A 22,554-nucleotide genomic window follows, 5' to 3' on the forward strand; every position below is an offset into this window, starting at 1 on the left:
CATAGCTGCTTCCAAACAATAAGCTCCCATCAAGTTAGTGTTCCATCAGATCTGTCAATTGCAACTCATTTAGCGCTACAGGACAAGCCGACACATTGCATAAAGGTCAAGTGGAAAAATGTCCCTTCCACTACATCAGTGTCTAGGTTGCTAAAGGTCACTCCATCCAATAATTGCTACTACAGAAAATAACTTTGTTGTAATCTATATTAGAGACAAAAAAAAAGAAAAAGAGTTCGAGTACTTCATTTTTTTCCCCAAGACATGACAAACTAACATTACTGTCATTTCATGACTGGAGTTCAGTGGGCTCTGGAGTATTTAATTAGAACTCAGAAAGCTGTAGGATGGCAAGTGATGATACATCCATTTTATGGACATCTCACCTGAAGCGGAATGAAATAGCTTGCCTAAAATTAAAATAGCAAAAAGCAAATGTGATTATGTAGACTACAATGAAACAGAAAAAGAACTCTGCTGTGGGTTTGGGTTTTTTCTTTCTTTTAGCTCCCTGTTCCTGTCCTATCAAAACCTTTTTCTTCTTCAAAAAGTAGCACTTAATCATTTGTAACAACACACTATGTTGTAAAATATAAAATTAACATATACAAATACAGAAATTAGCATCAAGCCCCTTTAATGCTGAAATCCTAAGGCTAAGTGATGAAAAACCCAGCCTACACAGACACATGACCCTTGTCACACAGGGAGGCCTGGAGTTGTATTGTGCAATGATGGAAGAGATGGGAAAGGAACATGGTCAGGCTCTCCTCATCTCACTGTATCCCTCCACCACTCAATTCATACACAACTCCGTTTATTCTCAGCTTCCATTACTAACAAAAGATTAAAAATCCAACACTATTGCTTAAGTATCATCAAGACATGTTTGGAAGAAATTTGGCAGTTACTGAGAAGAGCGGTAGAAATATTTTAGAGTCAACTCTAAAACAAGCAAAAATAAAATAATCATGCAATCAATGCCCTGATTGTAAGCACTGGGTTTCCAGATTTACTGCAAAGCAAGTTAGGTCTTATTAGACTTTCCAGATACTACTTGAATAGAACTAAAAATTGCCTGCATCCTAAGCAAGCTTTGGATTAAAACAAAAAGAAACAACATTCTGTTAAAGAAACAAAGTTAACCAGAGACAGCTGCAACTCTGCCCCTAAAATACAGAATAAACATTAACTACATGAATATCTCCAGAATGAGACTAAAGAAAATTGAATCACCAGTAAGAACAGAATCAGGCCATCCTGACAGTGAGTACTCTAAGGGATACAGTAACAGGTATCTGAAGCCACACACCCCTTGTTCAAAGCATTATCTCTCCATTAAAAAGAAAAAACTCGGTATAGCACAGTAACATGTATCTCCTTCCATAGGTTTTCACTTCCACAGGGAAGAGAAAGCTAGAAGCTGGCAAAGGGACAGCGTGGCATTCTTCAGACCTCTTCACTGCCACTTCAGCTGCCACATGCAAGAATGGGAGTGATGTTTGTTTTACCCTCTGGCAGGTTTCCTAACTGTGTCAAATTCAAGTAGTTATTCAAATATACTCAATAACAACACTATCAAGACCTTAGAAAGCCACAATGGTTTCTTCAGTGACAAGCACAATGAATGATGGCACCATCAGAATGTTAGGCTGCAAGCAGCTGGAGTAAAGAAAACCCAAAAGAAAACAGCTTCTCAGTAAGGGACAGAAAATAAAGTTTTTTAAGTTTATTAGGCTAATGAAGCACTGTTTGATGAATGTCCCACAGTGTGGAGATGCTTTATCTGTAACTGCATTGACACAAAACAATATTCTGGAGAACACCACCCACCACCCCCATTCTGGAAGAAGTTACTTGATTCAAGTAACTGCAAAACTTCACCGAATAGATGCATACGGTGTAAATAAGATTTGCCCTTGGCCTGCTATCTCCTGTCTGAAGAGGTGAAAGCTTATGGATCCAGAACCTAAACATAAGAAATAATAATAAAGAAATAATAATAAAGAAACTGATATCCACTGAAGCCAGTAGGATTCTCAAATGCACAGGCTGGAGTGGTTACATGACCCTAAGTAGTAGAAAAAAAAATTATTTTGCTTCATAAAGGGCTAAAAAGAAAAGTTGACAGGTGCTAACTTATACCTTTATTGCCAGCACAAATACATACAACAAAACACGGGCATATTACAGCAGCAGAAGAAACCAAAACAGTCTTGAAGTGACAAGAATTGCCAGACAAGATCAGACCAGGGTCCATCCAGCACAGGATCCTGCCTGCAGCAGTGACAACTGGATCTTTCAACATTTCAAAGGATAGAAAGTAAAGCCTACAGCACAGCCTGCCAGCCTCTGCAATACTGCACCCACCTCTGGTGCTGGGAAATCCTACAGACCTCTTTCAGCAAGCTCCAGGAATTAGCAGGCAATACAATTATCTTGTATGTAATGCAATTAAGCTATGATGAACATTTAGAAATAAACCCTCAGACAAAATCCCTTCATGCCAACTTTCAAAAAAAAACTTTCCAGAAATAACTTTTTTAAACACATTTAGGCAGAAGGTAAAATCAGGTTCAATAGGCAACGTGTCAAATGCATGAAAGAGTATAATAAAAAAATGCAACAAAGTATTTGCATAAAGTTTCAAAGAAAGTAAAATTCTAACATTATTCTTTAAAAAAAAAAAAAAAAAACTCCTATTGAATACTTCCCTCTGATGACTCCCTTATCTCCTACATTATATCCCAGTTACTGAGCTTCACCAATGATCAAAAGCCTTTGTTTCTAAAAAAAAAAATTCTACAGAAGTTTTCCCTCATGCCACATCATTTGCACTGTCATCACATTCACCTTCTTCCTCCACTGTTATTAAATAAGATAATTAGCATAAAAGTTAAAAAAATGTGAGAAATAAATTTGTTATAAGCAGCAAAAATATCTCTTGTTCAGTTCAGGCATTCCAGGTCACTCCATCCAGTTTCACAGATTTTTCCTTTGGAAGCTAAACAAAACCATTATTTGTTCTTGTACTCAACATGACTCTTTAAATTGCCTATTGTCTAAACAAAGGGTTAAGATACTCAGATATTAAGATATCCTCTAGCACTGTGGCTTCTTCTCCTTTCCTAGTTTGGCTTTATTTCTAAAACAGCATCTGCTGGGCTGAATTTGCACAGTGGGAGCCCTGGCAGCCCCTCACGGCCAAGGTTAAGGCAGTAAGCAAACAGCTGCTGGACAGCCCTTCTGCCAGGTACGGACCCAAGCAGAGTATTTCTGAACAAACAAGTACAAAACACCAGAGGACACAATCCACCCAGAGACAGCAGCTCTGACAGATCCGTATTTCCCACTGGTGTCACCCTGGTAATTAGCACTTCCTTGTCCACTATGGTCCTCCCCACAGATTTCAGTAACCAGCAGCTGCTAATGCTTGGAAGCAGCCGAGCAATAAAGGAAGAGGGCATCTAAATACTGATCAAAACCCAAGCACGGCGAGAGCACCACCTGCACAAAGACTATGCACAGGCAGTTCAGCTCTGAACACGTCACAATACTGCTAAACATACCACAAACCTACAGGATGTTTCTCAAACACGTATTTGAAGCCAAATTAGGCTCCTCACCAATAGAAGGAACCAGAATCAATGACAGAATGTCAGCTTGGAAGGTACCTTAAGGATCACCTGCTCCAACCTCTCCTAGAGATACACAGTCTGGACAAGACATTGAGAATCCAACATTGGGAAATGCACTACTTCCCTATAAAGATTATTCAACTGACTGATTGGTTCACTGTGGAAAGTTTTCCTTGCATCCAACTGCTATCTCTCTAGGAGTAATTAGTTCCCATTACTCCTTGTCTTTTCATGTGATTCCTTGCAAAAAGGGACTCTACCTTCTTTGTAGCCACCTTTTGAATATGGGAACATGGTGACAAGGTCTCCCCCTAAGCCTTTTTTCTAAAGGCTGAACAAACCCAGTTCTCTCAGCCTTTCCTCACACTGAAGGCTTCCAGTCCTCTGGTCATCTTTATGGTCCTTCTCTGGACCCTCTCCAGACTGTCCACATCTCTTTTTTTTTTTTAGCAGGGACAAAACCTGACCTCAACACTCCAGGTACTGAGTAAAGTAGGAAAAAGTTGTAAAGCAGGACAGCCATGAACTTCATGAGAGCTGGCAGTGATGAAATATTCATTCAACTTTTTGACCTTACCCCGAGCTCCCAAGAACATTCTTTGATTGGAAATAAGCATTGCACCAGCTTCATCCCAACCTTCAAAAGAAGTCTGCAGCAGTTAGTTAATCTTGGCTGAGCAGAATATTAACATCAAGGAAGTCCTTCTATCTCTCTACTGCAAGTTGGTTTGGGTTGTTGCTTTAAACCCCTTTGCACAGAAGGGCTGGCTGGTGTTTTTTGTGACTTTTAACTGACCCCAGTATCCTTTGTCTACTTGCTTGGAAGCCAAGATGATAGGTGTGTGTGCTACACATCATTTCAAAAAAGACCGCCAACTGTCAAGAGTCAATTGGCCTGCAGATGAGAACTGAGGAAAAAAAAAATCTAGCATTTCACACTGTTTTCTTGATTTTTCCAAAGGCTATCCAGTCCACTTTGGTAAAGGGAGCCTTTCTGGTCACCTAACAGGGCTGTAAAAACACTTTCTTTGCTTTCCTAAGGGTGCTAAAAAAGTTCTGCACCCCAGGTAACATTCAGAAATATTTCTTTTAGGCATTGCAGTTATTAGAAACACTGTGTGCTGTTGCATTATAAGACAGATAAATCTGGGATATTAAAAATGGACTTCAGTTATTCTGGGCAGATATGAAGTGTAATTTTGTAATGAATAGGGGAAAAGAAATTAGGATTGTTTAAAAAAGGCATGAGAAAGAAGACACTCTTAAAGTCTAATCGGCATCAACTGTACATATCTGAACAACCAACCATCCAAACAACTCTTCAGATCTTCCTACAGCCAAAGAAATGTGAACCCTAAAGGCATCTGCCTTACACAAAAGAAACTCAAAAACCTCTCATTGCTCTTGGCTAAGAACACAACAGCTGCTAGGACCCTGCTCCAGCAGAGGGGAAGGCACACAAGCCACGGACCTGTCCACTTCTGTTACAGAGAGAACAGATTTGGGGAAGTGTAGAGAAGGCCAGGCAGCACTGGACTCCAGAGCAAGGAAATGGGAAGTTCAGAAGAGGAAGTTCAGTTCACAGAAGTTCACTTTTCTAGTGGAAATAGAGGAAATGTTGCCTCTTAGGAATGGGAGAGCCAGAAGTGTTTAGAATTTAGTTTTCCTGAAGAATTAGTTTTCCATCCCTCCTAACTTCAGAAATCAAAACTGATTTTGTAAGCAAACATTCAGTTCACTATTAGTTGCTCTTATCAGCATTTACTCTGAACAATAGGAGGCATTGGCAAGGAGGTTTCTATTAAGGAATTATACATTATAAAATAAAAGCAGGGGGGAAAGGGCTTCTAGACAAATTAAAAGCAGGCACAGCATGCAAGGCAAACTTGGCCCCTGACCTCAGAGAGAGAGGAGAAACGATGCTGTTTGCTTGCACCCAAGGGAGGCCAGGAAACACTGCAAACATCACTGATGGCACAGTTCCTACAGGAGCATACATGGGGGTACAAGAAACCTCTCAGAACAGGACTGTTAAACTCAAACTTCAAGTTTGCTTCCTTCAAGCTATAGCCCAGAAGATGCTTGTCCAGCAGAACCAGCTACATCCCCCTGAAGGATTCCAGTCTTCACATGACCTGTACCCCTTGCAGTCAGCACAGACCTGAGCACTGGCTTGAACAGGAACTGAATTCATTGTTTTTCCCTCATCTGAGCAAAAGCAGCATTTTTCAGGACACTTTACCCAGTGAAAAAAGCTTCATTTCACTTTTGTTGGCATAATGAATATTTTTTCCACATTCAACAAACAAGTGTGTCACAAGTAAAGAAAGTAAGTCAAATACAGCTCAGCTGTTTTGCTGCCCACACTGTTCCCAAGTAACTCCCATCTGTTTGCACTGGTGAGGCATTAGCCATTCACACACAGACAAGCAGCCTTGCCTTCTCTTTTCTTGATTGAAAAGGAAAGGACTTCTTCCCTTTTTTTTTCCCCCTTCAAGAGAAGCAATAGCAATGGAACAATTTTAGCATGTAAGGCTGCCCCGTGTACTCAGCTGGAGTGGATCAGTCAGTACAACACCTATAGGCAGGAAGAGCCTAAATATCTTGAAAGCAGGAGCAGGGCAGAGAGAAACACCTCACGTATAAAGGGCAAGTTCACTCAACAAGCAAAGTGCAACAATTCATGACATGGGGAGTAAAGATTATTTGTTTCTCTGCCAGATTTCTCTCCTCCTTCTCACTTGGAACTTCATGATTGTTTTCAAAAATGGTCAAAAAAAAAAAAAAGTTAGAGCCATTTAAATGAAATAACAGCATCCTATGTATTCATGATAATAAGTCCTGGGAGTTACAGGTGGGGAAATAAGCACCTGAGACAGGAAATATAAAACTGCACAAAACTCAGACTACTCTACACCCAGACGTTAATAGATTTGTGATGGCAGAATAATTATATCAGAAAACCAATCTAGTAGGCACATTGCTCTGTAACAGAATTAAATTTTAATTCTGAAGTATTTCTACTTTGGATTTCTTTTTTCACAAAATAATTCTTGTTTTTAGCCTCCTTAGTATCTTCAGCATTTCTTTCCCTGGAAGATCTTGTCATTTTACACAATATTATGAATTGTTTTGGGTTTTTTACACATACGTGTTGAGTCTTCTTACCCTAGGTTCTGCAAGCCTGACCAGAACCTCTTTTTTCAGAACCCTTACTATTTCTATTAACGTTAGACAGCACCAGAATAACCAGCTGTTAAAGCCTACCTGTGAATGGGGCTATTTCAGCTCTTGCTCAAAAGTGTTTTATCCACCATGTAAAAGTAGTAATTAAAATACTTCAAACCAACACCCCTGCACTTCAGTATGAATTTGAGCTTGATTTTAATTACAGCTGTGTACTTAAAAGAGTTGAGCTTTTTGTTTTGTTCCTTTTGTTTGTTCTTAGAAAGGCCAGGACAGCAGATTCTCTAAGAACATGGGCAGCAAAGCATGGCATCTGGGCTGTGAACACAGAGCAGCAGACACTGCTCGTACACATTTGAAGGGGGTCAGAGTCAGTGCAGCTTCCTCAAGTCACCAAGGCTCCTTTCTCAAACCTGTAAACACCAGACCTCAGCAGAACTACTGATGGGCTATTGAGCTTTCTGCTTCCAGTTCACCAGTTTGACTCGTGCTCAGATTAAGGGTTAAGAAATCAGTTCCCCTTGAGTGGTATTCGATAGATGAAGACTTTTCAGCAATAATAACCCTACTAGCAGGATTGGCACTGTGCTATGGGGTACAGCAGTAACCTTTTCTCTCTGCATTCCTACGTGCTCATAATTAAGAGAGCCATTTAATTTCAGATGAGTCCCATTGATAAAGTTCTTGCTGTCAACTCAGGATTCAGACTGAAAAGAGCCCAGCTTCAGCCAAAGGTGAGGCTGGTTGCAGAGGTGCAGCCAAAAGTCATCCCATCACATCATATGCTTTATTTACAAAAAATGAAAAATATATGAGGGCATTTCACACTTACTTGATAACACAAGAAAAATTCCCTCACAGGTTGTATTGCTTGAGGGAGTTTTAAACATACATTTCACTTTAAAACTATAAAACTCTTAGGACTAAAAATAATTTGCTTCAAAAACAGATAAAGTAGAATTAAGTTCCAGAACTGGGCTCATATTCACAACCCTATTCATATGCCTTTTTTTTATGCCATTATTCATTTCAAATTATGTGCAACTCTAGAAGCAACAGATCGCAGGTGTGACTGCATGGCTGATCTCCACCTCTATATGGAAAACTGAAGATGAAAAAAAAACCCCACACCATTTAGTGACACCAGCTTTCCTACCTATGCTTTCAGAACACTTTTTATTAGCAAAGTTCCTTCAGAAGTCTCTAAAAATACTTGCTATTCCAGCAACATTTGTTTTACTGCTGTTGGTATGCACAATGGGAAATTTCAAACGCCTTGCTTTTGAATTTCCAGTTTTCTAATAAGTGATCAGTATTCATTTTTAATAAAATTAAATCCTTCCTAGATAGTGATTTTAGTTATCTATATGTTCTGTTGATTATTCAGATTTAATGAAGCAGGTAAAACTGGAAATGTACTTGACATTATTAATTACCAGCTACTACAAAATACCAAACTGATGGTTTTAGAGAAACAAACATCATATTCTCACTGTGAAGTTTCAAAGGCAAGCATGGAGTCTACTGTTTTGTAAAGCAAAGCTAGAACTGTCTTTTCCCCTCACACACATCACAGCACCACGCTGTTGCCTATAATACATTTATCACAGCACCACAAGACTTGTTCTACTAACTAGTCAGCAAGACAACTAGTTAAGTTAGAACAGGAATACAAACTTTCAAAATTCTTCCACACCTGTGTGTCTAAAAGCTTATCTGACTATGGTCAGACTCCTAAAGACATTTCCCTGTGACAAACCTTGTCTGGAATTCATGGCCCTGCAAAATCCTACACCGAGAATGAGTGTATTTAACTCCAGCAGGTCAACACCTGTACTCACAGTTAATGACTAATCTCATTTGCCTCACAATACAAAAGGAAGAAAACAAAAATTTCCTACATATTTCGCACAACTGAAATCCTAGAGTTAGACAAAAATCTTACAAAACACATTTGCTCAAGCATGCTTCTTAAATATTGAAGTGATATTGTTAGTCCTGTCAAATTTGAGATGTCTCCTGTGTGTTCTCACTCAGTATAACTCTAGTACACTTTTCAGAACACATCAGGTAGTACCTCTTTGCACCACGCCCCTTGGAAGCTTCTTCAGGCAAGAGGCAGAAACACAGATGTCTGAAATTTAGATATGGCAACTCCTCATCTCAGAACAAGCTATTCCAAGTTTAGGGTTGGATATTAGGACAACACATAAATATTTTAGGTACAGTACATCAGGAAAAAAATAAACAGGATAAAAACCCACTCATTTCTAAGCAGGTCTTATTCTTGAGACCATTATCCCAAATGTTTCAATATATAACACACTCCCTGACACTGGTGCAAGGCAACAGATTCTCTGTACAGTGCCACAGCCCATATAAATTCAAACAGCTTTTGTTCTTTACTTCTCCTGAGTTTTTCAAGAAGCTGAATGACCTCTGGAGAGTTTCTAGCAACTCCAGGGTTAAAGCCTTTTCTCCAAGATGTCAATTCTCCAGGGAGTCATTAGCAGGGAGGCATACAGGGGCACTTGGCAGTGCCAGAGGCACACACAGATAAATCAGATCAACAGTAGATTTTGCCATGATCTAAACAAAAAAGGCTGTACATCTTTATTTGTATGTGGTTCCAAAATCATGTTGGAATTATGCCTCCAAATCACAGCACCTCACCTTGCTTTGTTTCCAACTTTGCCAAACAACAAACCAATTCAAGTTTTTTAGTTCATCGACTTTTTTCACATTTTAAAAAAATCTCAGTGAGCACAAAGATGTCCCAATCACTTTCCACACTTCAAATCAAAACCCACCAGAAATCTTTGGCTGGTATTAAACTGCTAAGCAAGTTTAAAACTCACATGATGTGACACCTGTTTGGATGCTCCCACAGTCAGCATTTCCTATGGACTCACTGAGTCTTTGTCCAGCACATGCTATTGTATAAGAATGCCAGGAATTTGAAGTTTCCCCACTTGGCCGTTTTTATTAACGCTTACTGCCACAAACCTACCACTGTCCTAAGAGCGATCCCCATGAAACTGAGGATCTCCATGAAACACCATACTTGCTACTTTTACCTTCCACAGGCCAATGGTAAGAGGGAAACACACAGAAGCTTGCATATGCCAAAGGCAGGGCAGTGAAGCATCAGAGAGCACAGACGCATCTGCAGAACTATGAACACACCCCAGCATGGGCAGTTTGGCCTGGACAGGTGGACAGGGAGGAGAGGAGGGAAACCTGAAGAGAAAGCAGACCTCAATTGACTTGAGGCAATCCCACTTTGTAGGGGAGTTTGGAAAGAAATGGAAGGGCTGCAGAGATTTCCAATAAAAACATTCTGTTAAGGAATTTGACCTGACACCATTCGAGAGTCAGCCAACAGCATTATCGCTTCCCCACAGAAGACTCACACTGAAATATTTTAATGTTTGCTTTCAAAGAGTAGTCACATTCATTCAGCATCTTTTTAATCCAAATTCACACAGAAATTGCATTATCATGACATCTAGAAGTTTCTGCCCAGGTCCACTCATTTACTAAGCAGATAATAATTTAAAAGAGCAGGTGTCCCCCTTCCCTTAGAATTTTTATATCCTAAGTGTAAGACAAGGGCAGCAAAATCAATTTCTAGTTGTTGGTTGAATTAATAGCCATGCCGTCTCCAGTGGTCATACTGCAAATGGAACACAGTTTACTTTTCTGGAGCTAATATTTCTAAAGAGCTAGGGAAAGAGAAGCCTGTCCTGAATATAAAATTCGTTTTCAAGTGCAAAGTAAGCAGATGGGCTGGCTGGGTTTCAGGAGAGCCATGTCATTCACTCAGTGGGTACTGTCCAGATAGCACATCAACACTTCTCCCAAGTTACACCCATCAGAATCCAATGTTTCAAACAGCAACTCAGCAAGTAAGATCTTAAATTATCCATAATTGCTTATTTTGTTCGTATTTTTGTCATTGCTTGTTTGTTTGTGAAAGAGTAGCCAGGCTGTCTGGGAACAGCTTGGCTGCATCACGCACCGAGAAGCAGAGCCCGGCTACCCCGGGAGGGTGGCCGGCAGTGGCAGTTTTAGGCAGCAGATGGCCAGGAGCAGAGAAAGCTTCCAAGCACTCTGGATGCCAAAATTTCAGTGGTTTTCCTCTTGTCAGGCAGCTTCCAGAGACAAAAGACATAGCTGAACCTCTTCACTCTGGCCAAGACTAAGATACAAGAGCGTAGCAGAATCCCATAAAGTACTACCACTTCCTACAAATATTTAGGCTGCACAGTTTAAGCAAGATACTGCACAACTACAGCAGTTTCTGCTACAACATTGGCTAAGGAATTAGAGACACAGAAAACAACTCCATTTTCAATGTGGAGCATAACTAGACCAACAGCAAGATCTAGTTGTACCTCAAAGATGCTCATTGATGTGAAACAGAACAACTGGTGTAAAATAAGGATTCACATCAAAAGCATTTCAAGAACCTGCTGAAGATGCATGTGTTTGTGTAATGACTAAAAACAAGAAGTCAAAGTACCCAGAAATGCACACCAGACCTCCCTCTCATAAGCATTGGTCCCTAGTATTTTGGTATTAATAAAAGCTTTTCCAGTTGTCTGACAGGAGATAAGGATATCCACACCTTTAAATTGTGACTCCTGCTCAGTTTTGCAATTCAATAAAATCAAATTAAATACAATAGCAACTGGATAGGCCTAACACAGATTGCACAAAAATAAAGAGTAATGTTGTTACTGCTGCTTGTGGACAGAAGCCAACATGAAGCATTTGAACAACAGCATTTCAGTCCACAGTTTCAACTAGCACCAAACAAAAAATGGATATGAGCAAAAAGACTTCTATTTTTCATTTCAGTCCGCTACCTTAGAGGAATACAGACAAGATGGTAGAGGTGCAAGGCATATGCTTGTGTTTAGTTGCAAGGTAAACTAAGTCTAATGTATATTTCACATAAGCATTTACTATGCTTAACCTTCCAAACTCTTTTGGGGAGGTTATTCGAATTTATCAGAGTAAGACAAGATAAACAACATCCATGTAACAAAGATTTGGGTTTGAGAATTTACACAAGCTCTTTTTCCCCCTCTTAATAGCTTTACAGCAAAGTGATAAAAATGAAACCCAGAAGACTTATCCACAGATTTCAGGAAGCTTCTACAAGCTTGTGATGAAACAAGGCTCTGACAGCCTGGCACAACAGAAAGGCCTATTTGTTCCATCCACCCCAAGTCCATTGACAAGTCAGTGGCCTGCACCTGCAAGTTACAAGCTTGCAGTAAATCTCCTGTGTCACAACAGGTTTGCTCCTCCAGCATTCACCACTTTTTATTTAGTCAGCAGCCTCAGCTAGAGAGCTTCACTAAACATACAGCTGGGTTTGCAGATTCAGCTTCCAAAGGTACATGTCACACTGAAACAAGTCCAATCCAAAGTAACATGTTCTTCGAGAGTTATTTCCAGATATAGCTTCTCTCAAATTCCCTGTCCTTCCTCAGAAAGAAGCCAAGTTGCCTTCGTTTCTGTGTCCTGTTATAGCAGCCATCTGTCAAGAAAGCAGTTTAGTTCAAAATAATAGAAGCACAGCAAAGCGGGGATTCTATCCAACCCTCATCTACAAACAGCTCTTCCAAGAAAAAAGAAATTAAAAAACAAACAAACAAAAAAGACAACAAAAAGAACAACACACCACCCACCTGCTTGAATAGCAAATTAGTTCAAATGTTTAAGAGCTACAATGAGAAACTGTACTTCAAATTGGGAAAAACACTGCTCCAGTTTTAACTGCAAAAAGAAACTTGTAAAGATCAAACAGCTACACATCTGGCCAGAGTTTTTGCAAGTAATACTGTAGGAAGTGGCAAAGGCCTTCCTCTGAGTGCCACTTAACGTTTTCAACCCAAGCATTACTGAACATGATTCTCCCTCATTTACTCTCTCTGCAGTTGCCTTAAAACAAATAGCTGGTTCAAGTGAGCAACAGCACCTCTTATAGAGTAAACCTATAGGAGACTAACAGCTATGAAGTCTTTCTTTCCCTTCCTATTCTTGTGATTAAGGGAAAATGTGAAAATGAGACTCAAACTCCTACACACACCATAGGGTTCTGTCCCTGATGCCCTGCAGATCCTGAGATACGGAAAGTACAATTGGTATTAAGAGGTCTGAAAGAATATAACAGAGCAAAAATAAAGAAAAAACATGCAAAACTATTTTTCTGCAGAGCACACAATGCACAAGTCCATGGCAGTTCAACAATTCACACAGCTCATCCTTTGAGAACTCACCTAAAATAACTGAATGTTTACATGATGTTAAATGTATCCACAGCATGAATCCTTATTGCTGAGGCAGGATAGATTTTGCCACCACAGGCATAAATGTTTCTGTGTTCTTTCTGTCATGTTGGGCTGATGAGGAGCTGCTCTGATCTGCTCAACGACCTTCACTGAAGAACCCTAACTCTGAACTGCATAGGGGAATTAGCATTCCCTATCAGTTGCAAACAATGCATCTGCAAAGAAAAATGATCTTTAAAAATAATTACATAATTTATGAGAATCAGTAGTTCTGCAGAAACTTTTTGGTCAGTAGCAGATGGCATGTGAGCCAGCAGTGGAGTTCAGCAGCAAGACTTGGCCCTGACAATTACCAATCCACTTGCCTCCTGCACCAGACAAGGTTGAGGAGCTCAAGCAGCAAAGAACAGGACAAAGGTTTTCAAATGTTTGGGCAATAGATTTGTACTGAGCAAAATGCACTTGCTCCCACTGCAATCACAACTCCCACAGACACAAAATACACAGTCTTTTTTTTTTCCTCCTGTATTCAGCAGTATGTTTAACCTTGGAGCTGTCAAGCTCCATCATGAATAATGAGCCATGACAACACTCCAAGTGATCCTTGGAGAACAGACCAATTTTTCCTATATGCTATGCAAGGCAAAATGCTTATATTTCCATGGTACAGTACCTGCTTTGAAAATATACAGTAATGTGGCCATCAAGAGGAGACCACAAGTAAATACAGGGGGAAAAAAATGATTTATTTCCCAATATTTCAGCACTTAAAAACAGCAAGAGCAATAAAACACAGAACATCCCAAGGGTTCCTCTTTAAAATGATACTGAGATATGTCTCACTGAATATGCATTCCACACAACCATTTCACAGCTGAGGAACATCTGCATTAGAAATAACCCATGACAGCTACATCAAGAAGAGAGAACCCTGCAGGTTTCACAGCACTGTGACCTCTAGAGAATGAGCACCAGTGAGGGGCACAGGGGTGGCCTCCACCCCGAGCAGCCCCCGATGCTCTCGGAACAAACACATCCCCCACCCCACACACACAGCACTGCCACAAAGTGTAGGGAAAAATGTGGTTAGCTGAATGCCTGATTGGAGCTCCTCTACACCAACACCCTAACCATGCCAAGGCAGGGCTTTCAGAAGGCACAGCACAGGTAACCAAGCAATAGCAAGAGTCATTTCTGGCCTGCACCTCTCAAGCTCAGGAGGAGGAAGAAGACAAAGCAGATAGATTCACTTAAAGAAAGGAAAAACTAGGAAGAAACAAGCTGAAGCCTTAAACAGGCATTCCCTTGTCTCAACAATGTCTCAAAATTTCCTTAAACAACAATGGAGGGTTGTGGCTGCCCTTACAAAAATCTTCCTTCACTCAGGAAATAAATGCTAATTCATTAATGTTAACCTGGAAGACTGCATGTTCTCTAACAGCTCAAGCAGCAAGCATTTATCCTGTGTTTCTGCAAGGTGGAAAAAGAAATATATCCTTATTCCTGAGCTGTTTGCAACAAGGTATTTGTCTGGGGCTTTGTAGGGGGATAAGCTTGCTTTTATTTCTGTGTCATTTCCTAGTCCTGTTGCTGCAACTGAAAATATGGTGCATCCCTTTTCTCTCCCTGTAAGGACACTACTTTACTTATAATTCAGTTTCAATGATTACCTTAAACTACAGGAGCTTTCAAAAAGCCCTGTAGAGCAGGAAAGCAGCAATGTCAAACCTGTGATGCTTGTCTTTCCTTAAGGTGTGAAGTTCGCACTGTCAGACAGCAGAAAACAGTTCTGAGCACTTAGAGGAGTTTTGAGTGCTAACACATCTCCCTCCCACCAAGAGGCCTTCCCTCAAGACTACATGACTCAAAGAGCTGGAGTCAGAAAATCTCTTGAGTTTCTCGACTATGGCTGAAGCTGGAGAGAAGACTCTAGCACCAAATCAGTAGTTACACATAATATTGTATTTATTGGCAATTTAGTTTTCCCCTTGGGAGTCATATCCCTCCTCCTCCTGCTCTCCCTCCCCTCTACTCACGTCTTATATGTCCAGAGCATTTCACAGCTACGCTCATCACACTAGGTTTATGTTTTCCCTGCAGCTCTTCCAAATGAGCAAGACCTGTGTTTGTCACCACACACAGCACTACCATCATCTCTGATGCAAAACAGTTCTGCCCTTAACAGAGGACTCACTCTATACTCAGAGTCATTCCCCAAATTACAGGATCAGGAATTTTCTTTCTAGCATTATATTTAAAATGTCCTCAGCCTTCCCCATGCACCATGTTCATTTCTCCCACTCCCTGATAATGCATTTATGCCCCACATCACAGTTCTGCACATTTAGCAATTCCATTCCCTGCTAGCAACATTTGGCAATAAGATCCTTTTAAGAAGGCTAATTAGAGATTTCACTTGAACAGAAATTGGTACTGGGCCGATCTGTAAGCTCTTTCACAAGCTCTCAAACTTCATGCCAGGGGAGACTGTTCTCCACCAGGAGTAGTGACACAGCTCTAAAAGCAAAGGTGGAAAGCTTTGCCACTGAAAGATGAGGAAGGACGGTCACAGCTCTGACTCCCCTTGCAGCACTGAATCTTCTCCATGCAAGTCTTATCTTGAAAATATACTGCCTGTGTTTCACAAAAGGAAAATTAAGGGAGCCAGTCCAGCTGCTATGAAAATAATGAAAAGCAATCACAAAACTCCCCAGCTGATAGCTGTATCAGAAACAGAATGACTAGAATGACAGAAAACAGGTCAAGGACTCAAAAGCTGGGAACTGATAAAATTCAGGATGCCTGGTTGCATGCATGCATGAGGCATGTCATTTTATGAGAACAGTGTCAAGGTGGACTTCTAGTTTTCAAAGGGATGGAAGAACTCAAGTCAAAGTCTCTCAAGCACCTCAGCATCCAGTCCCATACCAGGACACATATTTTCTGCCTGTGTATGTCAGACTTAGCCCAGAAAACAGCAATCCACCTGTGGATTCTCCTTATCACTTTTCCTCTCTGTGCCCACAATACCTGGTGAAATAACATTTCAGCCAGACCACTTACCTGAGGGGAATTAATGGGAGATTCTGCAAACACCCTCTGTGCTAACCAAGTGTGCTAACCCTGCTTGATAACTAGGGTGGAACTGAAGAGGGTAAAAGGAGGAAGTGATGGTCAACAGACAACTGGTCCTGTTTTAAGGATATGGGACAAGTGCCCAGGAAAACGACACAAGAGCTTTATGTGCAAAACTCAACACAAGTCATCATTTTTCCCTGTGGTCAACAACTATATGGCATCACATGGAGATGTCACACCTGATACACTGAAATACTGCTGTCAGTCTGGCTGCCTGCCTGGAGAATCCCAGCTGGAATCTGTGGTAACCATGCACACCGAGTACACAGCTGCTGGGAAGTCTCCAACTGTGAGCTCAACCCACAGGCACTTAAAAAAGAAGAGTTATGAGTGTTACGCATGTAAAGCACACTCATTAATAATGTCTATTTGACAGAGATTAAACCCATAAATATCGGCTACATACTCAGGTTTTAACACAACTAAAGGTTTTCCCTGTTAGGAATGCCCCACCAAAAGAATGGCTTGTGACAGCAGCAGACTCTTCTCTGCAGGGACAGACACAGGCAGGTCTTTAAAAGGCCAACAGAACCACTCCTGCAAAAGTATTACACAGCTACCCCCTAGAAGAGACTGTATCTTCACCTTGGGGGCAGGAAAACAGAGTCATGGTACAACTGCAAAGCATCACACATTAATCTGACAGGCAAACCACAGGTCTGACCACTGCCCAACTCCAAAAAGCTGAGAGTATAAGAGTGGGAGAAGAGGAGCTGTCTTTTTCCACACTAATTCTCTGAAGTAACCATGCAGATTTCAGCGAAATGTTTGCAGACTCTTCCAACTGAGGACAGATCTAGCAGGAAGAATTTACCTTAGGACCTCAAGATTATCAAAATAGAGTAGCTGAACACAGATTGCCATGACAGGAAACAATAAGAAACGCATTGTGTGTTGATAATTATTAATTATTAATGTGCACACATACAGAACTTATCAGAAGTGCCAAGGCATTTGAAAGAAAAAGCATTATTCAAAGATAGATATTTGCCAGCAGCTGTATCACCACCATATTCTCTAGCTGATTTTGACTGAACTCAGTGGACATCAGCTTAATCCCACAGGACACTGTGATATCACTTCTGTGATAGCTACTGACCTTATTTCTATGAGCCCTGTTGTGGTGTCATGACTAAATGTGGCAAGCAGCAAATCTCACTCTGTCAGCAGCCAGTGCTTGTCCTTTCTCCTTTGGAAGCTTCCACTCATTTCTGCATTTTTTTCAGTCATGCTGCTTCCAAACAGCTGATCCAGATGGTGAGTATTTGGATTTCAACCTTCCCACATGGTGATGTGGCTCAAGAAAATAAAAACTGTTGCTACCTGCTGCTGACCTACTTTAATTTGTTTCCTACCATACGATAGAATAAACAATAGAGGTCATTGAACTAGTTTTCCACATCTACTCACTGCTATGTAGGAAATATAAAATAAAACTAATAGAGGAAGAAGGAAAGAAAAAAAGTACTATGATCCAGTGGGGAGTAGGAAGGAATAATTCTCACCTCTATCATAGTCATCTTCTTCTATTGCTTTTTCCTGAAGCCTCTGAAGCCGCAAGATCAGGGATTTTAACTATGCAAAGAAAAAAAGTTAGTTATGAGGAGGCTGCATTTAAAAATATACAGACTATTAACTTCTACGCAATATAAATTTAATGGATTACTACATGACTACAATGACCAAATTTTGATAGTTAAGCCCAGTATTTGTTAAGTAGACAGACCTATTTGGAAGTCAGCTGAACTGCAGCTACTTGAGCCAAGCATGGCTTTAGTCCAAACACACACAGAGAACAACAAATGATATTTCTTGAAAAGCAAAGGAGATCGTAGGATTGTAGGATATTTTTCACCCTTTGAATAAATGAAAGCACAATTACTAGAGGATTCTGTCAGCATAACATCTGCTTCTGATCACGTTGTACTCAACAGTGTGTTCCCAAGCCCATTCTGACAATTTTTACCTGAGTTTTGCAGAGAGCAAATATAAAATTTCCATATGCAAACCACAATTTATTCTGTAAATAGAAATGCAGTATGAGAATTTTAGAACAGGTATACTCATGTTATGTGTCAGAAAAAAGCATTCATGTGCAGCCAAAAAAGTTTCATTAAAATACAATTTAGAGTCATCTACATAATGTTGATATTTGCATTTTTGCAATGCACATACTGGATCAGGAAAAAAACCAGAACACCAAGAATACCCAAACCACATACAGAGTACTCTCTCACATTCCAAAAGAAACTTACCATATTAAAGTTCTATTTCAACAGTTAATGCTTCTCTTTGTTAATATCAGGAGTCTGGACCAAAGCACTGAATTGACTAAAAATTTGTAAGGCCTTTACAAGTTTTTGCTGTTAAAAGAAATTGGTTATAAAGTAGGTTTAGTCCTCTCCTCACTGCCATGACAGCCACAGCCTAACACAGCTGCAGTTACAAGACTGGAACGTGTTTCTTATTATATTTATGCATGACCTGTACCAGACAAGCCACTATCAGCCCTGGAAAAGGTGAGCCTGGAGAAAGAAGCAGTGCATATTCTCAAAATCCAAAGCCTGAAAGTTCCTGGGAGAGCACTAAAATCCACACTTTAGACATTCTGCACTTAAAAAATATTTCCCTTCTCCCTGAAGCTCTTTCACATTTAATCCTCATATTTAAACTCTAAGTTGCATACAGAAGAGCAGGTACAGCTAGTCAACAACTTAATAGAAGCACTCAGTTATCAAGACTACACATCAACACACAAATTAGACAATCAACACACAAACCTTTAAATGCAGGATTTTCCTCCAAATATGGCATGTGAAAGTGGACTAGTAAGAAAAGAGCTATAAAAATAACGCCAGGAAAGTATACAAAAATGTTTGATTAATAACAGGCTACAGGACGCTCCAGAAGAAAAACAAACAAAAAACATTGCACACACTCCCATTTCTTCTGAGCTTTATTTTAGTTTTCACTTCCTGAAATTCCAATCTTTTTCATCTGAGGCAGTGAGGAATGTGAATGGTACTGAAGGGAGGGTCTCTGAATCCTCACCTTAAATTATTTTCTGTGTTTTATGCCTGACTTTATTTTATAGAGTTTTAAAGAAGCCTGCAGTAGGAACGATCCAAGTGACACCTTTTTCATATGCATGATGTATAACAGCCACGTACACTGAGAGTACAGCTTTGCTGCTGCTGGCAGTGTTCATTCCATCATGCACTACAGTGGCAGGTCATTTAAAGTCCGCTTGGGTACCACAGCCCCGGCACGCCCACGGCAAACTGAGTGATGCTGCCACTGTGAAATGCTTTCTGTTTGCAGGCTGGGGAGATATTTGGAGCTCAACTGATCAAAGACCTGCTGCTGCTTCAGCATGCCATGTCCTAGATGTGTACTATGTGATGATCACTTTTTAAGTACAGAGAAAGCATAATCTGCACGACTTTGGTATTGTCCCCTTTTCTTGACCACCGTTGCCTTTGTTCCTTTCCGAAAACTTTGAGACTTACTCACCATCATTACAATAGGAAGGTGCTTCAAATTAAACATCCACGACTGGCTAACCAAGGGCAAAGACATCTGAAGGCACAAATTCCCAATTCTCCATTCAGTGAATTAATGAATACAGAAATTAAAGATAGCAATGTTTCTTTTGTTCCTATCAAATAAGCAATACTGAAAAGAATGAAAAATAATTTCCTATTTTGATTGTGTTATATATTTCCAAATTTGCAGCGAATTCATTTCCCAAACCATCTCAGACTATGAACACATTGCAATTCCAGGCATGAAACCAAAGAACCTGCTCCATGTCACTGTGTGTGAAGTCTGTAAATAAGAGAACCTACCTTGAGTCCTACACACATTATCCATGAAAAGAAAGTATTATGGAGCATTGTAAGGCCAGGTCAGATGTCATGGTAAGCAAAGAAAGAATAGATGTTTCTCAGCCTTCTGTCTTACCCAGACAGTAGGTTTGTGCAAAGTCTCCCCAGAGCAGGTTGCTTCACTAGGCCTAAAGACAATACAGCACATCTCACCAGGTGTGTGTCTGAGCTGAGAAGTTACAAAGATCTGAGCTTGTGAAAGGCAACCATGAAACTCAGGCACTAGTGAGACAATTTTAAAAAATGAAAAAACAAAACAAAACATAAAAACCAAAAACCACTACCCACTCAGTGCACCTTGAACAAATCAGGGCAATCCAGTGTGTCCATATTAATCTCTGGATTACTGTTTTCTGTGTGCACAATAAAGCCAATACTTGGCTCCTTTGGGTAAGCTCAGAATGCCACCCTACCATCATAAAAATGTAACACAGCTTATCCTTCTTTAAGTTTCCCCACCACTCTCCTGTACAGAGCACAGTGGATGACACTGCCTGTATGGATTGTAGGTATAAATGTGGGAATATACATATATGCAAAAAGACTCCTGACTCACCAGCCCACTACTCCTCTGGAGTAGACAGGGAAAAGAAAAAGGTTCAGTTCCCAGCTGGAGACAGAGAAGGACTTGACCCCCATTTTTCTTCATGTGGAGAGAGCACCTATTAGATTACACACTACTTTCACAAATCTGCCTAATTCTTAGAAATCTTTGGCTCAACTTAAACATGTCCAATTAAAAAGTTTAGTGTTGTTAAATCATGATACTTCAAGAAAAGAGTTCTTACCACTCCCTAATTTTATACTACACACAGCCACCTATGAAAAGAAATGGTACTTATTGAAGTCAGAAACTGATGTGTGATGTTAGAAATGGATTAAAGTTTCAGTAAAACATAGAATAGGGTACTGCAACAATATCACCTATTTTTAAAGGACGTAACAAAACCTGTTATCTCATTTTTATCATGCAGAGCTCTACTGTAAAACTCGGAACAAAGGCCACAGAAGACAGTAGCATCTGAACTCCTACAAAACTTTGATTTTGGCACTATAAATAAAAATGTTTTAAGGGAAAGGTATCAAAAACAAAGCGAGATCACTGACCTTTAATGTACTGCGGTTGCCAAGCAAGCAATCCTGTAGCACTGGTTCATATTTTTTCATCAAAGTATCCCAGTTGTGGTCGCTGACAGTGAAGCTGCTTTCATAGCCTGAGGTGACAGAAGAGCCAGCAGATGCTGCATCCGAGGAATCTGTAGAATATGAAAATGTTGCATCTATATCCGAGAGAGAGACAGTCTCACAGTCCTGTAATTTATCATTTACTGGGCTCTCATGTTCATGCTGCAAATCTTCACCGGACCTGGAGAAGCAACACAAATCTCCCAAGTGCTCACGGGTTTGTGCCATCTCTTCTGGCTTCTGCAGACTGCCTGTGGTTTTGGGATGCAGAACCATCTCAGCTTCCTCAACAGATTTGCCTTCAACATCATTTGCTCCAGAGGCCGAGTCCAGGGAGAGCTGTATGAAGCTGAAACTTGAACTGAAGCTATCATGTGCACCAGCAGAATGAGAAACACCGTCTCCGTTTTGATATTCACAGTTGTTATTCACTTCTGTCTGATCCAAAGCATACATGTTTGAGGGCTTGCTTGCTTTGGTGCTGCAGCTTTTCTGCCACGTACAGCACACAGCAGAAGCATCTCCTTTGCCTGTTGTGGGAGCAGGGCAGGTCCCTGTCCCTGTGCTATCTGACCGTGCACTTTTGCAGCATGAAAGATTTTCACAGCATCCTGGAGCATTTCCAGTGGCGGCCAAGGCTGTCACCCCATTAGCAGGAGCCCCAGCACTGCTCACTGCTCTGCAGTGCAGGAACCCCAAGTCCTCTCGGCACTGTCTGTGCAGAGCACAGCTCTCAGAGCCCCCAGGGTGCTGCCTGCCGTGCTGGAGCCCTGCTGGGCTGAGCCCTGTGCAGGCACCCAGGCACTGAAACTCGATCTGGCGCTGAGCTTCTGGCCTCATGTACCCAGGCCTCCTCGCCAGCTTCTTCCTACGAAGAGAGCCTGCCGGCATTGACTGCTGGGGATCATCTGGGAGGGGAGAAAAAGTCAGTGAGTGTTTCCACAGTTTTCCAGGCTTAACATACTGTGACATCTGAAAATAGTTGTTTCTGAAATTTCAAGCAGCGTATCGCTTTCCATTTCAACAAAACACAGACACTGACCACACTGCAGATAGAGAACACTGTGTGTATTCATTCACCTTCCAAAGAGTTTGCACCTGCTTTTAAGTGAACTCACTAACAAGCTCCTCCATCAAGGCACAAACCCGGGCACACTCTATCACATCATCTTCCCTACTCACAGTATCACTCTGCTTTTCCATTCTCAACCTGCT

General features: G+C 40.7%; 1 protein-coding gene across 6 annotated transcripts in view; it reads right to left on the reverse strand.

Moving 5' to 3' along the window:
- Positions 1 to 22,554, reverse strand: part of DISC1 (DISC1 scaffold protein) — a 192,080-nt gene that overhangs the window by 149,357 nt on the left and 20,169 nt on the right. For all 6 annotated transcript variants that reach the window (XR_010079339.1, XR_010079338.1, XM_063390492.1 and 3 more), the window contains 2 exons: positions 21,262 to 22,247; positions 17,773 to 17,842 (listed from right to left, as the gene is read on the reverse strand). Coding sequence is in view for 4 of the 6 variants with exons in the window: in XM_063390491.1 (XP_063246561.1) it covers positions 17,773 to 17,842; positions 21,262 to 22,247 (1,056 nt within the window). In the remaining 2 variants the exon portion in view is untranslated. The remainder of the gene's footprint in view (positions 1 to 17,772; positions 17,843 to 21,261; positions 22,248 to 22,554) is intronic.

This window comes from Prinia subflava, chromosome 2, assembly GCF_021018805.1.
Source record: "Prinia subflava isolate CZ2003 ecotype Zambia chromosome 2, Cam_Psub_1.2, whole genome shotgun sequence".
Taxonomy (NCBI): domain Eukaryota; kingdom Metazoa; phylum Chordata; class Aves; order Passeriformes; family Cisticolidae; genus Prinia; species Prinia subflava.